The 23,933-nt window shown below is 34.6% G+C and overlaps 1 protein-coding gene across 4 annotated transcripts in view; it reads left to right on the top strand.

Annotated features, from left to right (window-relative positions):
* PCCA (propionyl-CoA carboxylase subunit alpha) overlaps positions 1-23,933 on the top strand; it is a 250,707-nt gene that overhangs the window by 122,277 nt on the left and 104,497 nt on the right. For all 4 annotated transcript variants that reach the window (XM_058184791.1, XM_058184793.1, XM_058184792.1 and 1 more), the window contains 3 exons: positions 6,666-6,734; positions 13,094-13,169; positions 23,265-23,375. In XM_058184791.1, the coding sequence (XP_058040774.1) occupies positions 6,666-6,734; positions 13,094-13,169; positions 23,265-23,375 (256 nt within the window). The remainder of the gene's footprint in view (positions 1-6,665; positions 6,735-13,093; positions 13,170-23,264; positions 23,376-23,933) is intronic.

Genomic DNA, 23,933 nt, shown 5'->3' on the forward strand with positions numbered 1-23,933 from the left:
TTGATGCCAGCAGGACAGTAGATGCGTTGACAGCTGTAATTATGTATCTCCATGGTGATCACTTTTGGCCTGTCATGGAGGCCTGCAAGTCCCCTCCTTTGCAAGCATTTAATCAGATTGGGCTGTCACTTGTCAGGTAGACATGGTGGGTTGGGAGCTGTGCTTAGGGGAGAGGTGAATTGAAAATGAAGGGTGGGAGATGCCTGATAGAGTCACATGCTCCATCATGATACTAAGGGAAGAAATTTTAATTATGTTGGACGCCTAAGAGTAATGATTTTTTGAGGATTTCATATGAAGTGCCTGGGCCTTCCTCTTTTGGTGTGCTCTCACCACTATGTTAAAATAGCACTTTTTTCTTTTTGCAAATTGTATTGGTTTATTTTGTTTTTCTTTTTATAAGCAGCAGGGCACATTTGAAATTAAGAGAATATTCTGTCAGTTGTATGGGTCCTATAAATATACAGTAAAACCTTTATTTGCATTTTCCTTATAAAGATTAATCGTTTTTTCTATTCCCAAAAGTGACTAAAATAGAATTATTTGCCAAAAGAGAAAGATATAGTCAGAGATAGCCAGTGATTAAAGTACCAGGCTAGAAACCAAGAAACTGTGAATTCTAATTCTGCCTTAGGTAAGAAAGCCAGGCACCCTGTCTCAGCCCAACCCACTCACAGGGTTGTTGTGGGGAAAATAGGAAGAGGGTATATTAGGTATGTTTGCTACTTGAGTTATTTATAAAAATAATCATGGCAGGATATAAATAAATATTAAATAAATAAAAATAGTGTAGAAGTACAGTTGGGTTCAGTGATTAAAACTCCAGACTTGCAATAGTCATGAAATGATTTTTTTTGGTTTAATATAAGCATAATAGAGTTTATGTAAAGGGTCAGACTTGCCACAAATGAAGTAACAAGACATACATACCAGGGATGGGTTCTACTTACCTTTACTACCGGTTCGCAACGGGATCATGCATGCGCGCTCGCTTCGCTTGCATGCGCGCTGAGCTTCTGTGCATGTGCAGATCACCTATGATGACATCCAGGTTAGCGGGCAGAGCCTCCCGCTGGTTTTACTACTGGTTCTATAGAACCAGTCTGAACTGGGAGCAACCCACCACTGCTACATACCCTTGTTTATATGCATTCATTTTTAAGATCCTTGGCAACAAATACTTAAAGCAGTGCTCCTCATTATAGGCAATTACCAGCTATGCACATTTAAGAACATAAGTGGTGCCCTGCTGGTTTAGATCTCTGGCCCGTTTAGTCATCCAGCAAGCTCTTCTCAAAATGGGCAACCAAATGCGCAAGGAAGCCTAGTAGTCTCCCAGTTGAAAGTCTTCAGAGGCAGTCAGAATGCCATCAAGGTTAGTTCAGCTCTCCAAATTCTCCAGCTATCACAATCATTGTTTAGAATTTTGAGAATTGAAATCCACACATCTAGATATTGGTCAGGTTGAGAAGCTTTTGTGGGTTTGGAGGAGGTTTTGGGTTTTTTTGGGGGGAATGGAGAAGTTGCTCTTAAATTCAGTGCTGTGATCCTATGGCAATTTTATTACTTAGATTCATACCTTGCCTTCAGGAAAAGAAGGTGGCTAGATTTTTTGTTTCATTTTTCTGTAGTGCTGACCTTTATGTTGATAGGAAACATTTTTTTTAATTATTCTAATAAAATAATCAAGCTTTCTCTGCCCTCACAATTTAAGTTATTATATGTTAGGAACCCTAAAAGCCGTATTGTAAATACAACAAAAAGGTTTGGTAATGAAACTCATTGAAATTCAAAAATAGCGTTCACTTTTTAATGGTTTGCTTATAATCCTGCATTTTTTCCATCTCTGGTATGTGTTTATATGTGATATTTGCCTTTAAAAATATCTTAGAAGTTGATTGATCCTAAATAGAATGAACGAAAAAATACGTTTTTCTGGTGCTATGGAAAGAGACTTGAAAATTTTGAGGTTAATAATTGTAGTTGTTCTTACTGTTAAACTTCATTTGAAATAGCCTAGTATTATATATTTATTTATTTATTTATTTATTTGTTTGTTTGTTTGTTTGTTTGTTTGTTTATTTATTTTATTTATTTTATTAAATTTCTATACCGCCCTTCTCCCAAAGGACTCAGGGCGGTGTACAGCCAGAATAAAAACACAGAATATATACAATTAAAAGAATTTAAAATGAACTATTACTATACGGCCAATAATTAAAACATTTAAAAATTTAAAATATTATTAAAACCCCAATTTAAAATCAACTATTTATGCCAGTCCTGCTTGAATGAATAAATATGTTTTAAGCTCACGACGAAAGGTCCGAAGATCAGGCAGTTGACGTAAGCCAGGGGGGAGTTCGTTCCAGAGTGTTGGTGCTCCCACAGAGAAGGCCCTACTCCTGGGGGCCGCCAGCCGACATTGTTTGGCGGACGGCACCCTGAGAAGGCCCTCTCTGTGAGAGCGTACGGGTCGATGGGAGGCATAAGGTAACAGCAGGCGGTCTCGTAAGTACCCGGGTCCTAAGCCATGGAGCGCTTTAAAGGTGGTAACCAGGATCTTGAAGCGCACCCGAAAGACTACAGGAAGCCAGTGCAGACTACGGAGCAGTGGTGTTACGTGGGAGCCACGAGCGGCTCCCATTACCACTCGCGCAGCTGCATTCTGGACTAACTGCAGCCTCCGGGTGCACCTCAAGGGCAGCCCCATGTAGAGAGCATTGCAATAATCCAGCCGAGACGTAACCAGAGCATGAGTGACTGTGCATAAGGCATCCCGGTCAAGGAAGAGACGCAACTGGCGAACCAAGCGAACTTGGTAAAAGGCCCTCCTGGTGACGGCCACCAGATGTTCATCAAAGGACAGCCGACCATCCAGGAGGACACCCAAGTTGCGAACCACCTCCTTTGGGGCCACTAACTCGCCCCCAACAGTCAGCTGCGGATGCAGCTGACTGTACCGGGGTGCCGGCATCCACAGCCACTCCGTCTTGGAGGGATTGAGCTTGAGTCTGTTTCTCCCCATCCAGACCCGTACGGCTTCCAGGCACCGGGTGGACAGCACTTCGACCGCTTCGTTGGGGTAGTCTGGGGTGGAAAAGTACAGCTGAGTATCATCAGCGTAAAGATGATAACTCACCCTGAAACCACTGATGACCTCACCCAGCGGCTTCATGTAGATGTTGAACAGGGTAGGCGAGAGAATCGACCCCTCAGGTACCCCACAAGTGAGGCACCTCGAGGACGACCTCTGCCCCCCTGTCAACACCGTCTGCGACTGGTCGGAGAGATAGGAGGAGAACCACCGATAAATGGTGCCTCCCACTCCCAACCCCTCCAACTGGCGCAGCAAGATACCATGATCGATGGTATCAAAAGCCGCTGAGAGATCTAATAGGACAAAGGCAGAGGAGCAACCCCTGTCCCTGGCCCTCCAGAGGTCATCCACCAACGCGACCAAAGCCGTCTCCGTGCTGTAACCGGGTCGGAAGCCGGACTGGAACGGGTCTAGATAGATAGATTTATTTAGTCACACAGTATATATAAGCGTAAGCATGAAATACACAGTATATAAGCATAAGCATGAAATAACTATACAATATATAAGCATATATATAAGTATGAGTATGTAATAACTATATTAATTGGATATAATGAAAGAAAACAATAGGACAGGAATGGTAGGCACTCTTGTGCTCTTATGCACGCCCCTTACAGACCTCTTAGGAATGGGGTGAGGTCAATGGTAGACAGTTTTTGGTTGAAGCTTTGGGGATTTTGGGAAGAGACCACAGAGTCAGATAGTGTATTCCAAATATTAACAACTCTGTTACTGAAGTCATATTTTCTGCAATCAAGATTGGAGTGGTTAACATTAAGCTTAAATCTATTGTGTGCTTGTGTATTGTTGCAATTGAAGAAGTCTTTGAGAGAAGGACATTGTAATAGATGATTCTATGAGTTAAATTCAAGTCATGCCGAAGACGGCATAGTTCTAAATTTTCTAAACCCAGGATTTCAAGTCTGGTAGCATAAGGTATTTTGTTGTATTCAGAGGAGTGGAGAACTCTTCTTGTAAAATATTTCTGAACACGTTCAATTGTATTGATGTCAGAGATGTGGTATGGGTTCCAGACAGTTGAGCTGTATTCAAGAATTGGTCTAACAAATGTTTTATAACATATTAGAGTGTACTTGCATAAATAGTATTGTATTTAAAAAAGGTACTCACTGAAAGCAATTACAAGAATAAAAATATATGTAGAATATTACAAAATTACTGGTGCCAAGTTTTACTGAGCTGTTAAAGCTATTTCATATAGTATTGTCCTAGATATCTAGTTTCCTATTTACAGAGGGAAATTATCTGTTTCACTATTTTACTGGAAATTAGGATTAAAATGTAATATGTTCACTCAAGACTATATACCATCACATTGAAAATTAACCATAACTTTTCTTTTAAATTTTAAATTTTGATTCTTTTTGTTGGTTTATTTCCATGTGCTCGCAGCCAAGCAAGAACCACTAGTCTCAGGAAACATTAATAATATTATCAACTTCCTATATTTAAGATGTAGAGATTAACATAGGAAGCCCTTAAGAAGAAGACTGCCCCATAAAGTTCACTAGGGTTTTTGCAAAAATAGAACCATTCACTAAATAAAAATCCTCTTTTACCTATGTAACTGTTTTACTATCCGTTACAGTAAATAAGTTGCAGTATCCTATGATCCGTATGGAATCTTAAATAGAATGTAATGTACTCAATGGCATTAAAAGTGCTTTTTCCAAAAGGCAACTGGATTTTGTTGGCTTTTTCTTTGAAAACATTTAGCTTCTCATCCAAGAAGCTTCAATGACCTGGATGATTAAGAATTGCCATAGGCTTTCAGAGATCATGAACAACCTTTTTGTATTTACAAATTTCAAAAGTTTACATTTACCTTGCAATTTAATATTTGCGATTTTTTAATCGTCACAGCCCTGCTATGATAGCTTGCAAATAATGGTGCATATTTGAAACATCAAAGGCATAACTAATTCAAATGATTGCTTCCACTTTGTTGCATAACAAATCTTGTTTCATGAGGAAATATATTCCCTTCTTTTTTGATTACTCTGGCTTCCTTTTTAATTCTTTAGCTTAGAATTTTTGAAGAGATATGTTTATATTGGAAAATTACTTTGTTCCCTTGTTTTGTTCTTAAAATTTAAATTTTTATGTATATATTTTGTGGTGATGCAGAATTTTGAAAGTTTGTTTCCTTTCAAAACTCAATAGTTGTGCTTGCATATTTTCTCGTCTCCTGTGGAATTTTACAATGAATGTAAAATCATTGTTTTGATGACTGGACATTTCTAAGGCATCTTGTTTGTTTTCTAAAGAAGGTGCTTGACAGTTGCTGTTTGAATTAAGATGCCTGCATTAGTAAATGTGTAATTATAAAGCACAATTCATCTTTTTTTTTTCATTATGAAAGAATGTGATGCAGTTTTCATAGAGTAAAGCCTATTAGGACATGTCATTTGGATAATAAAGTCATCAGTGTGACCTCATGTGGATATTGTAGACAAGAGGTTCTACATCTGGTCCCTTGATAATTGCCTAAATTAAAATCTAAAAGCCTAACAGCCGTTGGTTTGACCTCTTTCTGCCTTCTTGCAGACAGATGAACTGCTGTTTTATTACAAAAAATTCTTTTCCCCAGGTGAAGATTGAAGGGAGTTTCTAAGTTTCTTCTTTCCCTCAGCCCTCCAAACCCAAATGCAATATTTTGTGTTATATCTCTTTCACCTCATCAGGTTTAATTTTTCTTCTCAAAATTATCAGAGACTATTAAATTATCTTATTTTTTAAAAGAAAAGTCTTATTTGTTTCAGTTAACATGCTTTACAAATTTCAAAAACATCAAGGACTTCTTCTGGAATTAGTTATTTAATAATTAATATTTATTTTTAATGTGCAGCTGGTAAGAAGTAAATAGATTAAAATTATATTAATTAATAACACTAAGTTTTGTTGGTTGTTTAACAGTTACCAGATTCTTCAAACAGTTCAGTAGTTACCAGTCTTGTATGTATGTGTGTGTGTGTGTGCGCACACACACATGCCTTCATATGTTAATGTATTTATCTTCCCCATCCAGTCTATGAAACTTAAAAAAAAACCTGTTTAAAACTGTAACCTGGCAGAATATAACTTTACAAAAAACTGTCTGAACATCACTAGAATTGCATATTAAAAAAAAATACAGGTTTCAGATGAGAGTTAAACAGAAAAGGAAATGATTGCTTTTATGAAAATTAGAAACCAAGAATTAATAGAAGCTAGCTTATCAGCTTTAAAGTTTCTTTCTTCTGGAGTATTAAAAACTTGGGTGCCCTAAGGTATACATGATACTATTACAGAACTTGATGTATCTGTGTAAGATGTTGGTAAAATCAATAATTACAAACATGTTTTATGACAGTGGTAAATTTCCAAGTAGAGGATTTTAGACTTATATATAAAAATACAGAGATAAGATTTGTGGAAACTTTTGTCTATAGTTCATTGCAATAAATGCAACATCAAAAAAAAAAAAAGGAATGGTCACACTTACTACTATTAATAATAACCTCTTCCTATTATAAAACTAATTTATCTCAATTTGTTCTAGGTTCGTGTTGACAGTGGCATAAAGCAAGGAAGTGAAATCAGTATTTATTATGACCCTATGATTTCCAAAGTAAGTTATTTTTTATCTATGGAAATAAACATGCTATTTTTGAAAATGTATGTATATTGAAAACTGTAATTTTCTCATGAGAAAGCTAAAGAGATTCCTTCTTTTGATAAAATCTTTGCTATAGTGATCCATTGAAAGTATATAATTATTTCATACCTCTTGAAATGTACTTTTGTTTTATTCTGTATGGTAACATGATACCATTTCAGTAGAATATGTATGTCATGATATAACATTGTTTCAGGAATGTCATTATTTAAGAAATAGTTTTATTTTGGAATACAAAAATCTTATGTTTGTGTTACTACAAACTTTTAAAATATCCTCCTGAAAGGATGAGAATTAAAATTAGGCAATTCATCATCACTGTGTTTTGTGAGCATAAATCTTTTTGTTTTAGGATTTCAGCTTTAGTAGGGACAATAATGACATCTGAGTTAACTGTCTTTTACACTTTTTAAATTGAAATATAAACAAGTCTTTACTATCCCCTTTTCTTTATGTCTTTGACCAAGACACAGTTAAACCTGAACATTTCTAATAAAGTATTAATTCCTATTTATCTAAATTGGGACATTATGATAACAAGGTTCTGAAAATTCACAATATTGAATCATGATTGTTTTCATAACTACTTTGTTTTGTAATAATAATTGAAGCTTGCTATTTTGTAAGAGCACTAGTTAGAGCTTTCCATTTTTAATTGAAAGATGCAAAAAACCTAATTCTTATTTTGATTAATTATCTTCAGTTGTGGCATCCTGAGCTTTGATATTTAACTGAAGATGCTTAAACTATAGTAGAATGAATTACTAATACTTGTAGACTCTCATAAAACCTCATGGCTTCTAGTTTATCTTAGAGGGATTAAAATCTCTCTTGTTTTTGTTAATGACTGTATAGTGGTTACAAACATCAATTTCTTATTAACATTGGCGTATTAAGACTGTTAACTGTCTGAAATTGGATGTTTCAAAATTAATTAATTGGAAAAGGTTTGGTTATCATAACAAGAAGTAGCTAATTTGAAACAGAAGGATAATATTCTGATTATTTTTTTCATAGTTAGGCTGGATGTGAGGACTACTGTGCTACAAAGAAAAAGAAGACTGCAATATCAGGCCTAGGCCCGTTGTAGTCCTACAAGTTGTTTCCCACAGCAGCCAAATTAAAGTAGAATGGTCTCAGACAAGAGGTGGAGGTGTACTTCTTCTCACTATTTCCCCTCTATAATTAGTATATGGAGACATATTACCTAAGCCACGAGTAATACTGCACCTTCGGTATTAAAATCCTTGATATATTTGATGTCCACGAATGTATCCTTACTCTTTTTCAAGCCATTGCAATTATTGGCTATCACAAGATTTTTTGTAATGAATTTCACAGGTTTATTTGTTATTAATTCAATTGATATGGCTCCCATCTCACCAAAGGGGTTCTGGGTGGCTAACAGAGCACAAAATAACTACCCCCCCTTATAAAACCTTCAGTGGCAGCTAGGATAAAACTCAGGTAAATATGTACCGTGTAAGAAAGTTCAATATTTCCTTCCAGCTAGTTTAATTAAATGACTCTTGTTTCTTATATTGTGAGAGAGGAAGAAAAGTTCTCTGTACACTTTCAATTCCTTGCATGATTTTATATACTTCAAATGCTTCCCTTTTTTGGTTCTTTTCCTAGGCTAAGTAGTGTCAGCTTTTCTAGCCTTTTCTCAAAGAATTAGAGTTTTCTAATTATTTTGGCTACTCTTTTTTGCACTTTTTTCATTACATCACTGTATTATATCATTTTTTCAGATGTGGCAAGCAGAACTGCACATGGTATTCCAAGTGCAGACATATCATAGCTTCATAGAAGGTCATCACATTGTAGGCAGTTTCATTTCAATCCCTTCTCTAATAATCAATATAGTATCAGATCTGGCTTTTGGACAACTACTGAAAACTGAGTGAACGTTTCAGTGGAGTTAGCTACTATAGTTCCAATGACGTTTTCCTAATTAGTGACACAGATCATTAGAATAAATGTGAAATTGTCTTGCCTCAGTGTGCATCCATTTATACTTAAGTGCATGTTCAACATTTTTCTATCTTAAAAAGAGCCTTCCGTATATTGTCATAATCAGTTTTCGTTTCATATTCTTAATTACTTGGTATTATTTCCAGTCTAGCCAGCTTGCTGGTCACTCTTAAGTCAATATCGTTTTTGAATAACTTAAAAAATATTGGTTCTAGCATAGGTCCAAAAAGCCCTTGCCTGCATTAAAAATATTGATTACTTATCTCTATTCTTTGGTTTCTAATTATTTCATGCACACTAACTAGAATAAACCCTTGTTGTATGCTACTGATTGTAAATTCTCTGAAGAACCCTTCCCGAGAATATTTGTGAAAATCCAGGATACTGTATGGACAGCTCACTTACATTCACATATCTGTTGACCCTCTCAAAAACAACAACAATAACAACAACAAAAAAACAAAACGTAAAAAGTGGCAAGGCAAGATTCACCTTTGCAAAATCCATGCTGCTTTGCCTTCATCTGTTTTGTTACGCTATTTCCCCAAAATTTATATTAAGGGAAAACCAACATAACTCTCTGGAAAATCTTCTATTACAGTTCTGTGTTACAGAATAAAGTTCTGTAAAGTTTTCTACTGGAAAGTAGAAAGTCTATTACAACAAGAAAAAAAAAAGAAAATTAACTCTGGCAGTAAAAAGAATTTAAAGAGCAAATGGTAAGCAATATTAAGGGAAACCTGAATGAATTCTTTACATATGTCTTCACTACAAATTATACAAAGCATACACCTAAATATGTACCTACCTTTTCAGGATTGGATTGAATTGGAACAATTAAACCAAGTTGCAGTAATAAGTGATAGTGTGGGATACCTTGAGGAACATGTTTAATGCCTCTTTTCTATACTATGGTTGATACTTCTTTGTAGTGTAGAATACATTTCAACTGAACCTCATCACCTTATTTTTTAGTTGTCCTCTAGCCATTATAATTCAAAGCATCTCTCTCTTTTGTTTTTGGTTTCTTTTATTTTAATCATCTCTTTTGAGAAGTTTCACCATTTGTATTCAAATATAATTGCTTTTGCACCTAGTTAACAACTTCTATTACATACTAAAGCTAGCTATAACACCATTGTGATCGGGATTCCTTATTTCTAAACAAGAAAAAAGTCAAGGAAACAATTGGCCCATTGCTGGGAGAAAGTGGCAAGAAGATGACAAGCAACAGGGAGAAAGCAGATCTACTTAACTCATATTTTGCATCTGTCTTTACACAAAAGGAAAAAACAATCCAACCTATCAAAAACAGCACCATAAAAAACAGATTAGGAACACAAGTTAAAATAGGGAAGAAAATGGTATGTGAACACCTGTCTATCCTAGACGAGTTCAAATCACCAGGACCAGATGGATTACATCCCAAGGTTCTGAAGGAACTGGCAGACGAAATCTCAGAACCACTGAACTATATCTTTCAAAGATGCTCGAGCACAGGGGAGCTGCCAGAAGACTGGAAAAGAGCTGATGTAGTTCCCATCTTCAAAAAAGGAAAAAAAAAACAGATCCAGGAAACTATAGACCTATCAGCCTGACCTCAATACTGGGGAAGATTCTGGAAAAGATAATCAAGCAACGAATCACTGAACACCTAGAAGCAAACAAAGTAATAACCAAAAGCCAACATGGGTTTGTCAAAAACAGATCATGCCAGATTAATCTTTTTGCATTCTTTGACAAAGTGACAAAACTAGTGGACCAGAGGAATGCTGTCGATATAATTTACTTGGACTTCAGTAAAGCATTTGATAAAGTAGACTATAACCTACTACTAGATAAAATAGAAAAATGTGGGTTAGACAGCACCACCACCAGATGGATTTGTAACTGGCTGACCAACCGCACTCAACGTGTAGTCCTCAACGGAACTACATCCACATGGAGGGAAGTATGCAGTGGAGTACCCCAAGGCTCTGTTTTAGGCCCAGTACTCTTCAACATCTTCATCAATGACTTGGACAAGGGGATAGATGGGGAACTCATCAAATTTGCAGATGACACCAAGCTGGCAGGAATAGCCAACACTCCAGAAGATAGGCTCAAGTTACAGAAGGATCTTGACAGACTTGAACATTGGGCACTATCTAACAAAATGAAATTCAACATTTAGATATGAACCAGCAGTGTGCAGCAGCTGCTAAAAAAGCCAACACATTTGTGGGCTGCATAAACAGAGGGATAGAATCAAGATCACATGAAGTGTTAATACCACTTTATAATGCCTTGGTAAGGCCACACTTGGAATACTGCATTCAGTTTTGGTCGCCACGATGTAAAAAAGATGCTGAGACTCTAGAAAGAGTGCAGAGAAGAGCAAAAAAGATGATTAGGGGACTGGAGACTAAAACATATGAAGAACAGTTGCAGGAACTGGGTATGACTAGTTTAATGAAAAGAAGGACTAGGGGAGACATGATAGCAGCGTTCCAATATCTCAGGGGTTGCCACAAAGAAGAGGGAGTCGGGCTGTTCTCCAAAGCACCTGAGGGTAGAACAAGAAGCAATGGGTGGAAACTAATCAAGGAAAGAAGCAACTTAGAACTAAGGAGAAATTTCCTGACAGTTAGAACAATTAGTAAGTGGAACAACTTGCCTGCAGAAGTTGTAAATGCTCCAACACTGGAAATTTTTAAGAAAATTTTGGATAACCATCTGCCTGAGATGGTACATGGTTTCCTGCCTGGGCAGGGGGTTGGACTAGAAGGCCTCCAAGGTCCCTTCTAACTCTGTTGTTATTATTGATTAAATTATCTTTCCTTTGATATATAATTTTATGGTACTACTCAGTTGTGGTTTTACAATATCTTGCAATAGTGCACAAACACCAGTTAAGATTTAATTTAGAATTGCATCTTCTTTGGCTATTTCCAAGATCAATTATCCTAAGGCACAGAATTTGATACTTGCTAATATTATTATTTTTCTACAAGTTACATGTATTGAAGACATCTGCAATTGAGCAGCAAATTATCAATTTCTTTGGAAGTATTGAAAAGGAAGCAATCTCTCAGGAGAAGAAAATGGAACTAGCAAAACTTTTGACCTGACAAGAAATTAGTGGAGACAGTATAATATATGAAAGTGGGGAAAATCCCGATAGATTTCCAGTTGAATGGAACTGAAATTTTATAGATATATTAACAGCTATATTGTTTCTCCTATCATTTTACGTGACTTATATTACAGTATAGGGAAGACCTTTCTGGGTATGCAAGCTACAGATTAGAATCTTGGCTCACAGTGGATGTTTAATTGCAATACTATCCAGGAAGCCACAGAAAGTAATACCATTGATAATTCCGCATCTTGATTTGGATTTATAAAAAAATAGACAGGCATCTGATAATAAGAAACCATTCTAAGATTGATATTTTAGACACTGCAGCAGATAAATGAGTACTGATAGAAAAGAATATTTGTAGCTCAGAGTTGAACTTTGGGGTTCTTGGTGGTCTCTGAGTTTGGTGGTTTTCTTGCAGATATTTCATAGTATATAAAAATAAGTGGAAACCTCACTCGCTTCTAGCACTGATGATGTTACCTGGCTTGATAATAAAATGTCTACAAGAAAACCACCAAGCTCAGAAAGCACCTGTATGTCGTGTCCCTTTTCAAATATGGTTCACCCATATGTTTTAATTTTCCATATTATGTTCCCAGTGTTTATTGGTAGGATGGGATCATTGGTTGTACCCTAATTTTATTTTAAGCATACACACAAATAAAAAAAACCCTTTCTTTTCCAGTCTCAGTCTAACAGCATCAATATCACTGCCAGTCCATTTTGTTTTTTGCTGTCCAACTACAAACTGCACCCCTCAAAAAAGTTGGGATTGGTTTTTTTTACCGTTTTATCATATGAGTGGTCAGAAATCAAGTAACTATCGATTCTATAGATGCCAGTTTGTCAAAAGTTAATAAATGGTCTCATAAAATTACCAGATGTAGTGTGATATAGGAGTCTGCTTGAATTGCACCCTGCCAGTGCTGAGAGAAAAAGCTAGAAACATGTATATAACTACGTTTTGGATATCAGATTCCTAATTTAGAATAAGATTTATGGACACAGTATGCAGTGAGGGTTGTATGTTGTCATGCCTTTGTTTGGCAAAGATACTAAACAAAGTTCTGACTTAACAGAAATCATAAATATTGATGAGTGAATGTATGTATTGAAACTTAATAATACTAAAAAGGAATTGTGAAATAGGCAGAATGTTTGAGACAAAAATATTTTGGTTGTCATAGAGTTCATTTTTTAATGTGTGTTTTAGCTGATCACCTATGGATCCAGCAGAAGTGAAGCTTTGCAAAGAATGGAAGAAGCCTTGGATAATTATGTTATAAGAGGTAAATTACAAATACAATTTTTCTAGGTATCATTGCTTATGTAAGTGTCTTAAATCTTTTAGTTTAGATCTATTTTAAAGAGTTTAAGCTAACTTTATAAAATTATGTTATATGCTACCTATATTGGTTCTAAGACTTTATAATATTATATGATATCTATTATCATTCTGGTCAATGGCTTCCTTCCTTCCAAAATGGAACAATTTGGTAGCAGAATACAAACATGTTTAAATGAAGCATTAATCTCATTGCATCTGTAGTAACACAATTAGTTATTCAGATATTTTCTGTATAAGGACAATTGAGTCTAGTATGCTTGAAATATTATTTTTTGTCAAATAAAGCATTATTTAAAATATACTTTTTATTGATAAACATATCTTCTCACGGTCTACAAGAATTCAAATCTAATTCTTTTTTCACTCAGTATCAAATTGTTTCCACTGAGTATCAAATTGTTTCATCACTAACAATATTTTATCAAGCATAATGGAGAGGAAGTTTCCATAGGATTTATTAATTGGCTGTGGTAGATTAGGTATTTCTAAGACTCAAAATGTTGCAAGCCAGGCTGGGATGTTAGTAGGTGCTGTAAATACTGCTGTTGATCCATATGAGGCAAACATTTGCATTGAAGTGAAAAATGATTTAAAAATTGTTGTTTTCTTCTAAAGTATAAATCCCAGTTTCCAACCAAATTTTTCATATAATTACTTTATAGTATAAAAGCATGAGAAAAATGACTAAAATAATCACTTTCCGGAGATAATGTACCATGATGTTTGAATTGATCTAATGGTGAATAAGATGCTATTTTGATGTCAAGAAAGTCCAGTTAGGTCAGTTTTGCAAATATTTCACAACAATATTTTAAAGTATAAGATGAAGAACAGTTTACACTCCTTCTAATTTAGTTTATTTAATGAGATTTACTATTTTCCATTTCAATATTATAAACTCAAAACAAGAAATGAAATGCAATATTTTCTTATTAAAGAAATATATTATTATGTTTTTATATAGTAATTGAATTACAGCTTAGATATTTGACAGAAAGGTCCAAATCAGGGAGGAAAAATTACACTGCATGCTAGCATCTCCGAATTTTGGCTAGGAGTCCTAAAGGTGATATTCCTTATTATCTAGTTTAAGCTGGATGGAGTCTTTATATTTTGTTAGCATTGTATAAAGTCTTCCTTCAATTGCTATTTTTATTGGGCCATTTTTTCGTAAAACATCATTCTTTTCTGAAATTGAAGTTGTCAGATTGCTGTGAGGAAATCCTCAGTTTGTCACTCTTGGAAAAGATTTGGATGAAAATTATAAGTTTGGAGAGATGTCCTTTTTAATAAAATGTTTACAGAATGCAGCGGTAGGAAATTGCATGGCTTACTTTCTGCCTCTAACTACAATAGTAGTAATATCTGCAAGAACTTAATCAAGCCTACATAATTTCACTCTTGCCTATAATGATAGTTATTAAGAATGATAAAAGGACACATTTTCTTCTTCCTCCTGATTCTTTTTATGGACAGTTATTATTATTTGAATACCAGTAGGTAAAGATTTGATGTGATATTTAGAAACAGAATTCCAGTGAAGCTGTTTCATTTTTTTTCATCTCCCCAAATAAGTTGTCTGCTTTTAACTTTACTTTTTTTTCCCATTAGAGATAACTGTGTAATTCCAACACTGCTGGATTTCAAGGTTTTGACATCTTTTTTCCTAACCCCCATTGCTGAACTCCAATAAATCAGTGCATTAAAAGGAAAAAATGTAAAAAGCTTTCCCTCCTACTTTTCCCCTGCTTTTGTGACCTTTACTTCCAAGAAAGAGAAGCCTAGTAACTTGAGAGCTTTAGCACATGTTTCCTTCTTTAAAAAAAAAAAAGATCCAGCTGCTGACAAATCTTGAAAGTATATGAAATTGTGCTTTTTTAATTATGTGCTTTTATTTGTAGTTCTTATTTGGTAATTGTACATGGCTAATTTTTCAACAGAATCATCAGTAATCTAGTTTTAATTTGGCCATTTCTTTCTAGCTGTTCAGGTCCACCTCTGAAAAAGATGTAGCATTGGCAAATGGTTACAAAAGCTGAAATATAATGGAACACAATATAAAATACATCTACCTTTACACATTTAGATAGTACTTATAGAGTATTGACATGTTTAAAGATCACTTTCTGATATCTCCACCCACTGAATTAACCTATTACTGCTTGATGTTAATATGAACGAGGAAATCTCTATCTGTTTATTACTTGCAGAATTCTTGTTTTAGGAAATGTTCAGTATTTGGGTTCAGAGTTGTAACCTGAAAATTATCTTGTGTATAATATAAATTCTTGTTATGATTGAAATATCTTAATGTATATACAGGTAGTCCTCAACTTATAAATATTTGTTTAGTGATTGTTCGACGTTACAATGGCACTGAAAAATGACTTATGACTATTTTTCACACTTAATGTCATTGTAGCATCCATTGCTTAGCAATAGAAATTTTCAGCTCAGTTGCCATAAGTCGAAGACTACCTATACTTATTTACATATGTTTACATGCTAACTAGCTTCCAAGACTGAGCCGTTTATAGGTTCTATTATTATTTTTATATTTTGTACTTCTGCTAATTTTTGATCTTTTTTAATTTCAAAAACAGTTAATATCACTATATAAGTTGTAGCAATTAATATTATTAAATATATTATTAAATGACTACCTTGGTTGACCTGCCATCTGTTCTTCTTGCTATGTAACCAGCCCATTTCCATTTCAATTATTTTACTCTTTTGATGGCATCCTCTAATCGATGTGCAGATCTTTCTGTCTTGTCTTGTGATACGAATCTTTCCATGCTCTTTGTGCCACTTACAGCTTTTGTATTGATTGTGACATTAGTATCCATGGTTCACAGGTATATGTTAGAGCAGGTAGCACAGACTGATCAAACTTTTGACTTTTCAGGCATAGTGGGAGGTTGTTCTTTAAAATTATGCTTAGCTTGCCGAATGCCTGCCAACCACATTTAACACACTGTTCAATTGATGGTCCACCTGATGGTAGGTGAACCAAGGCAATCATAGAATGGATTCCACTTGATTAAAAGCATCCACAAAAGAAATCTAAAACAAGTTGGAGCTATGACATCAGTAAGTATTGCAGGCCCAATTGGCAAAAGAAAGCTCAGGACTGTATGGTTGGAAACATGTGGAAGAGGTCTCTATCCTGCAGTGGATAGACCAGGGGTCTGCAAACTTGGCTCTTTTAAGACTTGTGGACTTCAACTCCCAGAGTTCCTCAGTTCACAAGTCTTAAAAGAGCCAAGTTTGCAGACCCCTAGGATAGACAATGGCTAAAATGATGAATGACGACATTATTAAATATATTATTATAATAATGTTATTTTGAAAATTTTAGAAGCTACATGGCATGTGAAGCTTTTCCCTCCTCTTTCTTCTTGGTTATTCTTATTTTACTATATATTTAAAATAAAATAAAACTATTTTAAAAAGAAAAAAGAGAAAAGCTGAGATTAAGTAATAGATATTTCCCAGGGAGCAGATATCTTTAATACCAATAACCAATCCGTATTAAAAATGATACCCGTACCACATATTGTTTCACATAAATAGGAAAAATCATAAATGTCTATTTAACAATTTTCAGGGATAAGAAGTTGTTATGGAGACAGATTACTGTTGTGTCTCTGGTCCCTCGATTTGCAGAGACAGGACTGCAAGCATTCCTTCCTTACATATTTTCACAGACAGAGAAGATTCCATTTGGAGTTCATTCCTAAGGTTTTACAGAGTTCATCCTACAGAAAAAGCCAACCTGTTTCCTTGGATTTTTACAAAATCACAAGAGTCCTTGATAACTATTGCCAGATGTCACACCATTGGAACACTATTACTATTCCTAAATTGATAGATCTGATCACCGCAGCAATTTTGCTACTTCCATTCCTGATCTTGGATCATATCTGTTGGAGGATCTGAAATTCCAACTGAAAAATTCCAACGATCTACATCCTTGTTCTCATCCAACCAATTCTCAGTAATACCTATCAATCTTCCTATTATCCACCACCATATTGTTTATAGATGAGATTGTATATCAGATGTATCTGGTAAGCAACCTGAATCCAAAGCAACAAGCAAACTAGCCATTAAGTCCTTAAAGAAAAGACAGACTAGAAGTTTATTTAAAATTTCTATTTCCACCATAAATATGTGAAGAACTCCTGGTGGCCTAGAAATTTAATAAGCATCAAATACCACTTGCTGCCTCTTATTGTAAAAAATTGTCGTCCCCCCTTTTCTCGTTATGTCAGTAGTCAGAAAAAAAAAGTATAGGCTGCAGCTTTGGGCATAGATGAATTAATATAATTGTAGTCTTATTAGAAAACTAACTACTGATTCTGCTAACAAGGAATAATAATTTTATTTTAGTTAGGACTGTTTTTCACAGGAGTCAAGCTTGAACATTAATTCTGAAAAATCCCCAATTGGGGAAAAGCCTTAATCCTTAATCAGAATAAATGGCACAGGAATTATTACACATATGTAAGTATGTGTAATATATATATATAAAATAATATACACATAATTATATATAATACATATATAATATACACAATTAGCAGTAGTATCAGTCTTCCTGCTTTATCCTAAACCTGATACAACTTAATTTGTAGGGGGTTTGCATATAATCCATGTAAAGAAATGAATAATAAATCATTTCTTCATCATAGAACCTATTAGAAATAATAGACCTGAACTTTGAGTATCTTGAGTATTATCATAATGCTCAAGTTGAGAAGGATAGGAACTTTTACTCTCCTGGAATAAAAAGGCAAATGAATAAAAAGGCAAATGAGTCTAACTCTTTTAAAAGAGCATATTTATTCTTTGCTCATGCTTTCTCCATATGATTTGCTGTTAGGGAGTTAAATTTGGTGAGCATGAGGAGATGGGCCTTTTCAGGCAGGGTGCTGGATTTATGGCACATTCTCCATGGTGGGTTAAGTCCATCCGATTTCAGAAGTCCCTCAAGACTTCTTAATTTTAGTACTGGAGTTTTATATTTGTAAGGTGTCTGGATTTACTGAGAGTGAGTTGGGCAGCAGCTTCTTGGATGAGAAGTGAAATGTCTTCAAAGAAAAACTAGAAAGTCCAGTTGCCTTTTGAAAAAGCAACTTTGGACAACCATGATCTGGATGACTGAGAATCTCCATAGAAATGTACCTTTTTGCTTGTTTGGGTTTATAATTCATGTTTTCCCTATAACAAATTATTTGAATGGATCAGTATATTTGATTAATTATTTTAGCTGCAGTTACCTGTATGTCACCTGCCTCCCTGTTCGTACCAGCAAAATGTTCTTTCCAGCATTCATACTTTATGGAAGAAAATAAAAGAACTTTTAATTGGGAAGTACTTGTACATCTAAAGTGCTATTTCTTTGAAATTTGTCACTCTTGCATTCCTTTTTCAAGCACTTTATGAAAGAGGTTCAAAACGTTGCAGCCTTTTTCTTTCCTGTATTCTCCAAATATGTTGGGAATCTCCTGCTAGGCCAAAGTTGGCTTGTGACATTTGCTTAAAGTGATTTAGGGGTGTAATTGATCACAGTTCCATGCTACCACAACCTGGCTTATTAATGCCATATGCATCTACAAGCAGATTACAAAGATGAACAGAGTTAAAAAGCCGTTGAAGTTATTAAGTCAAATCTTCTGCTCAGTGGCAAACATGCTGTTCTACAAATACTGTATTGGAGTTGAGATAGATAATTAGAATAGAAAAGTGTGTATTTATGTGAAAAATTGGGGAAAAAATGAAATGAAGTGGTAAATGCCCGTCTAAATACAATTCAATAACAGCCTGACTTAAGAATTAAGCTTGCTACAATATTTATGTACTTTATTATATTGTTAGCAATAGCACTTAATACACATTTATTCCAACAAGGTGCTGAAGATAATGTACATGTTTCTTGCATCTTTATTTTTTTTTCTCTATAGGACTATGAAATTGAAAAAAAGTAGTATAAATAAGTTTTATTGTTTTAATGATAGATAATAACAAGGTGGCATAACATAGCACGCAACAAGACAATTAGGTTCCCTCTGTAAATATTGCCTGTAGGCCGCTGGCTGGTCCAAGGTCACACCATGAAATGCAACATCCTCCAGCTTGCCAAGCCAAGGACTGTTACCAAAACAATTTGTTTGAATGTAATTGGACAAGGGAAGACATCCATGGGAAAAGGTGGGGAAAAGGGAAGAGTTAATCAGATGCTTTGTACATGAAAAATCAGATTCAGCTTTGCTACGCTGTAACCACTTGGCTTTAATAAAGTATTCTTTTGCTAGAAATGGAGTCAAGAGTCTTCCTTTTCTGACTGACCAAGTTGGGATGGCTGACACATGCAGTGTTTGAAAGAACTGTATTTTAGTATTATTTGGAATAAATATTTTCCTTAATAGTTTTCAGGAAATGTTATGTAGATTTTAATTGCCTTTTCCCTTTAGTGCTATTTAAATAAAATTAAATACCTATTAAACATGCATTTCTAAGATAGTCTTGCAAAGTAGCAGTCGTCAATTATCACTAATGTTTAAGTCAGTCTGAAAACTGGATATTTTTACAATGAAAAACTATGTGAATGAAGTTCTTTCGATTTCACTTAACTCAATTAAAATTCTCAGCGAGTTAAATATATTGAATTGTTTATCTACGGCAAAACATAGGACACCAATTATGTTTACATGGAAAAATGCAAATTTGTGTTCTGCGAATGTCAAGTTGACAGAAGCTTAGTAATGTAAAAAGGACTAATCAACGCAGAATATGTTTAGTGTCAGTAAATATTTATATTGAAGAATGTTTCCCATGAATGATGAGGTGCCACAGGCAGTTTATTCTTAATTTTACTAATTAAATTCTATGACTCGGATCACCATGTTCTTGCAATTTTGTATCTTTTTGTACAATATACATAAGCTATTATGTAGACTGTGTTGATAAATGGCATATGGGATGCCCATTCAAATTATTTTTACTCCAATATTTAAAGCTGATAATAAATTGCAATTTTAATTTATTAAAAATTAATTTATTAAAAATTGCAATTGATCTGTTCCAATTCTGTCTTAAAGAGTAAAATGTAATAGTTTTTTAGCTGAAGACAAACTTTAGCTTAAGACATACTTTTGACTGTTCTAATTTTCATTTTTGTTGTACTGTATGCCACAAAGCCTAAAGTGATGAGGCATTTTTCAGGAGAAACGTTGCTTACAACTGCAATTATCAATTTAAGCTGCGGGGTTGTCAAAAGAACTGCAAAAGGAGGAATGGCTAGAGATACTTCTTTCTTTCTTTAATTTACAATGTGCTACAGGGTTGCTTGGCTTTCCTGTTTAATATGAAATAACTGGAGGAAAATTATGCAGAACTTTGGAGTTTGCTATTGTTAGGCAGTTGATATGTCGCTGGAATTGTGCCTGATATTAGCTGTGGAATGAATATGAACAGAGAAAGCGAAGTTTAGTGCCAAAATACCCTTGGTCACTATGTTGCCTGATCTAAAAATGGATGAAAATGTCCTGTGCGTTTTTTAATTTTTTTTAGAATTAATAAATATATATTTAAAAAGAGATAGAAATTTAATTCTAAAAATGCAATGAAAAGATGTACTTTGTTAAGCTAATTCTAAGCATGTTTTCACTTTGGAACAAAATCAAAACTGGTTACACTTTTTTTTTTTGCATCATTGTCTGTTTATCTGTGTTTGAGTCTGTCTGTATAGTTATGCGATTTTAGTCTCAGTTGCTTGGATTATTAAGTTTATTATTTTTTTTAAAAAAGTACAGAGGAAATATCACTGAAGGATGAATGTATAGTTCAATGTGCATATAGGTTGGCCTTTGCTTGATCCTTTGAGAATGTAGGGATAATGTCTGGCTGATGTTTTTCAAACAGCAGGTAACCAAGGATGAACTCCAATAGGGGTCCATGTTTCTGTAGCCTCATAGTTATTCACACAGATGGGGGACATCTTGTGAACTCTTACTGGGGTCAAGCTAAATTGCAAATCATGCGCTGAAATTTCTGAAGTCTTGGATATGAAAACTCTCTGTTTGAGAACTAAAGCTCTAACTTTGCTTAGTTGGTTAAGCATCAAAATTTGAACAAAAGAAAAACTCAGAGAATTAATTTATATTATGGAAGCATTTTTATTATACAGGTATTGACCGTTCAAAGTTACAAGGGCAATGAAAAAAGTGATTTATGACCGTTTTTTACAGTTATGACCTTTGCAGCCTCTCCATACTCATGTGATCAAATTTCAGATGCTTGGCAACTTGTTCATGCTTATAACCATTGCTGTGTCCCAAGGTCATGTGATCACCTTTTGTGACCTTGTGACAAAGTCAGGGGGGAAGCCAGATTCACTTTAATAAATGGGTTACTAACTTATCAACTGCAGTGACTCACTTAACAACTGTTGCAAGAAAGGTCGTAAAATGGGGCAAAACATGTATCTCAGTTAACAACAACAGAAATTTTGGGCTCATTTGTGATCGTAAGTCAAGGACTACCTGTATTGCTATTGTAAATTCCATTCATTGAACGAGTGACCATTAAGTATACCAGTAATTGCTCTAAATTCCCAAAAGGACTAACATTAGCATATTTCAGTGTCCTCTCAACAGAAGTTCTTAAGGACAAATATAAAATATTTCCTCACAAACTTAAGAACACTTTGTGCTTTTGTGGAGAAGGATCCCTTGAATCCATAGTTCAGCGGTCCCAAGCTTTTCCTCACCAGGGACTATTTTTCCTCACCCATATCTCCTAACAGTCTTCTATGGTACCGATACATCCTACTATGTTGAGGATGGAATCATTTAGCCTAGTTTATTCCAAATAAATTGAAGTGGGAATTTTGAAATGGAAACCTGAAGTGCCAAGCTTGGTTTTTCTTCTTTTGTGCAAGAAGAAACTGAGCTAATAATACACTTTATTATAGGCTTTAAGAATAAGGAACACTAATTTACTTTATTGGAATTATCTGTAGTAATTTTGATTAGGTAAATTAACTCTTATTCCCAGGTAAGCATATTTAGGACTTCAAACAGGATTATAAGTGGTAAATATAATTACTTGGGAATAAGAAGCTAGTTTCCCAGCCCCACCATCTTCTTATTTCTCTTCACGTGTGAATTATCCTTTCAATAAACTTATATCTATGGAGACTGACTGTCCACTTCTGATTCTCCAGAGTCCTCAATTAGATGATAATCCTTCATGAATAGAGAAGGTATCCATTGCAGGCATTCACATTTTTCATATTGAATCCCCTTTTTTTAAAAAAAAAGTGAAGTAGTAACAGTTTCTTCTCCATCTTGCCTGCCTCCTTTTCAGTTTTGAATTTTCATTATTTGAAACTCTGTTTCCTGTTTGCTCCATGGAACTTGTATTTCCATCCAAATCTTGACACCTGGATTTTTTTTTTTTAAATGTAGATCTTCTGTTCGGTCAAACAAAGGATGATAAAGATTATTAGTGCAAGAAGTAAATCCATGTACAGGACTGCTTTTTAAAAATATATATGAAATATCAGTTTTAATGTTTTATAATAATATTTCTGTTGAAAAAATGTGAAGCTGATTGACTGCTGTGTTTCACAATTTTGGGGGCGGGGGTTGCTTTCAAGTTATTTTTTGACTCTTGGCAATTTCCTCAAGAGGTTCATGAAGTTTTCTTGTCAAGATTTTTTAGAAGCGGTTTGCCAGTGTCTCCTACTTAGGAGTGAGAGTGACTGGCCCAAGATCACCCAATTTGGGTGTACCTAAGGTGCGAGTAAAGCTCACAGTTTCCTGGTTTCTAGCCTGATGTCTTACCCACTACACCAAATTTGTTCTGTTAAATAGTAAGCACTATTAACATTAAAACTCATTTATTCAGGGATTTCTCATCTATAGCTTTTTGTGTTTGTGTGGATGCTTTGACTTGTTAATTCAGATATCATTAAGCATATGCTCTCTGGCTGCTGATCTAATGGGAATAAATGTTTTATTTTCAGGTGTTACTCATAATATAGCATTACTACGTGAGGTAATAAAGCATCCACGCTTTATCCAGGGAGACATCAGCACGAAGTTTCTTCCTGAGGTGTATACAGAAGGCTTCAAAGGTGAAGTAAAACACTATCTTAGAAATAAATGTGTGAAATAGTTACCCTTTCTTTTCTTTTTTAACTGAAAAGAGTTTCTAATTTTAGAAATTCTTCTTTCCTAAATTCTAATTTTTGAATTTTAATCTGGTTAAATTAAAGTTTTGTTAGCATTCAAAGAGATTCAAATATATATTAAGGGTCTAATTATTTGACAATTTCATAAAATAAAACACATTTGGGAAAGGCCTGATTTTTGCTAACAAAGTCTGGATGTTTGTTTAGTCACTAAGGAAGTATCAAGAGGCAGGAAGAAAATTCTTACTTTATTTTACTCATTTTAACTAACATGGCATATTACTGCTTGAAATGGATTCATGCTATGTTCTATGAGTTAAAAAAAATTGATTCTGAAAAATAAAATTTGCATCATTAAATTTCCAAATAATACAGCCTTTTATGTCTAGCGAGTGTTTAGTGTGATTCCATTTAATTCTTCCATTAACCATAGGAATAAAGGAATATGAGAAGCCATACTGTACTTGCATTCAGTTTTGAGCATGTGAGATCCAGTTTCCC

The sequence above is a fragment of the Ahaetulla prasina genome, chromosome 5, assembly GCF_028640845.1.
Source record: "Ahaetulla prasina isolate Xishuangbanna chromosome 5, ASM2864084v1, whole genome shotgun sequence".
In the NCBI taxonomy this organism is placed as follows: Eukaryota; Metazoa; Chordata; class Lepidosauria; order Squamata; family Colubridae; genus Ahaetulla; species Ahaetulla prasina.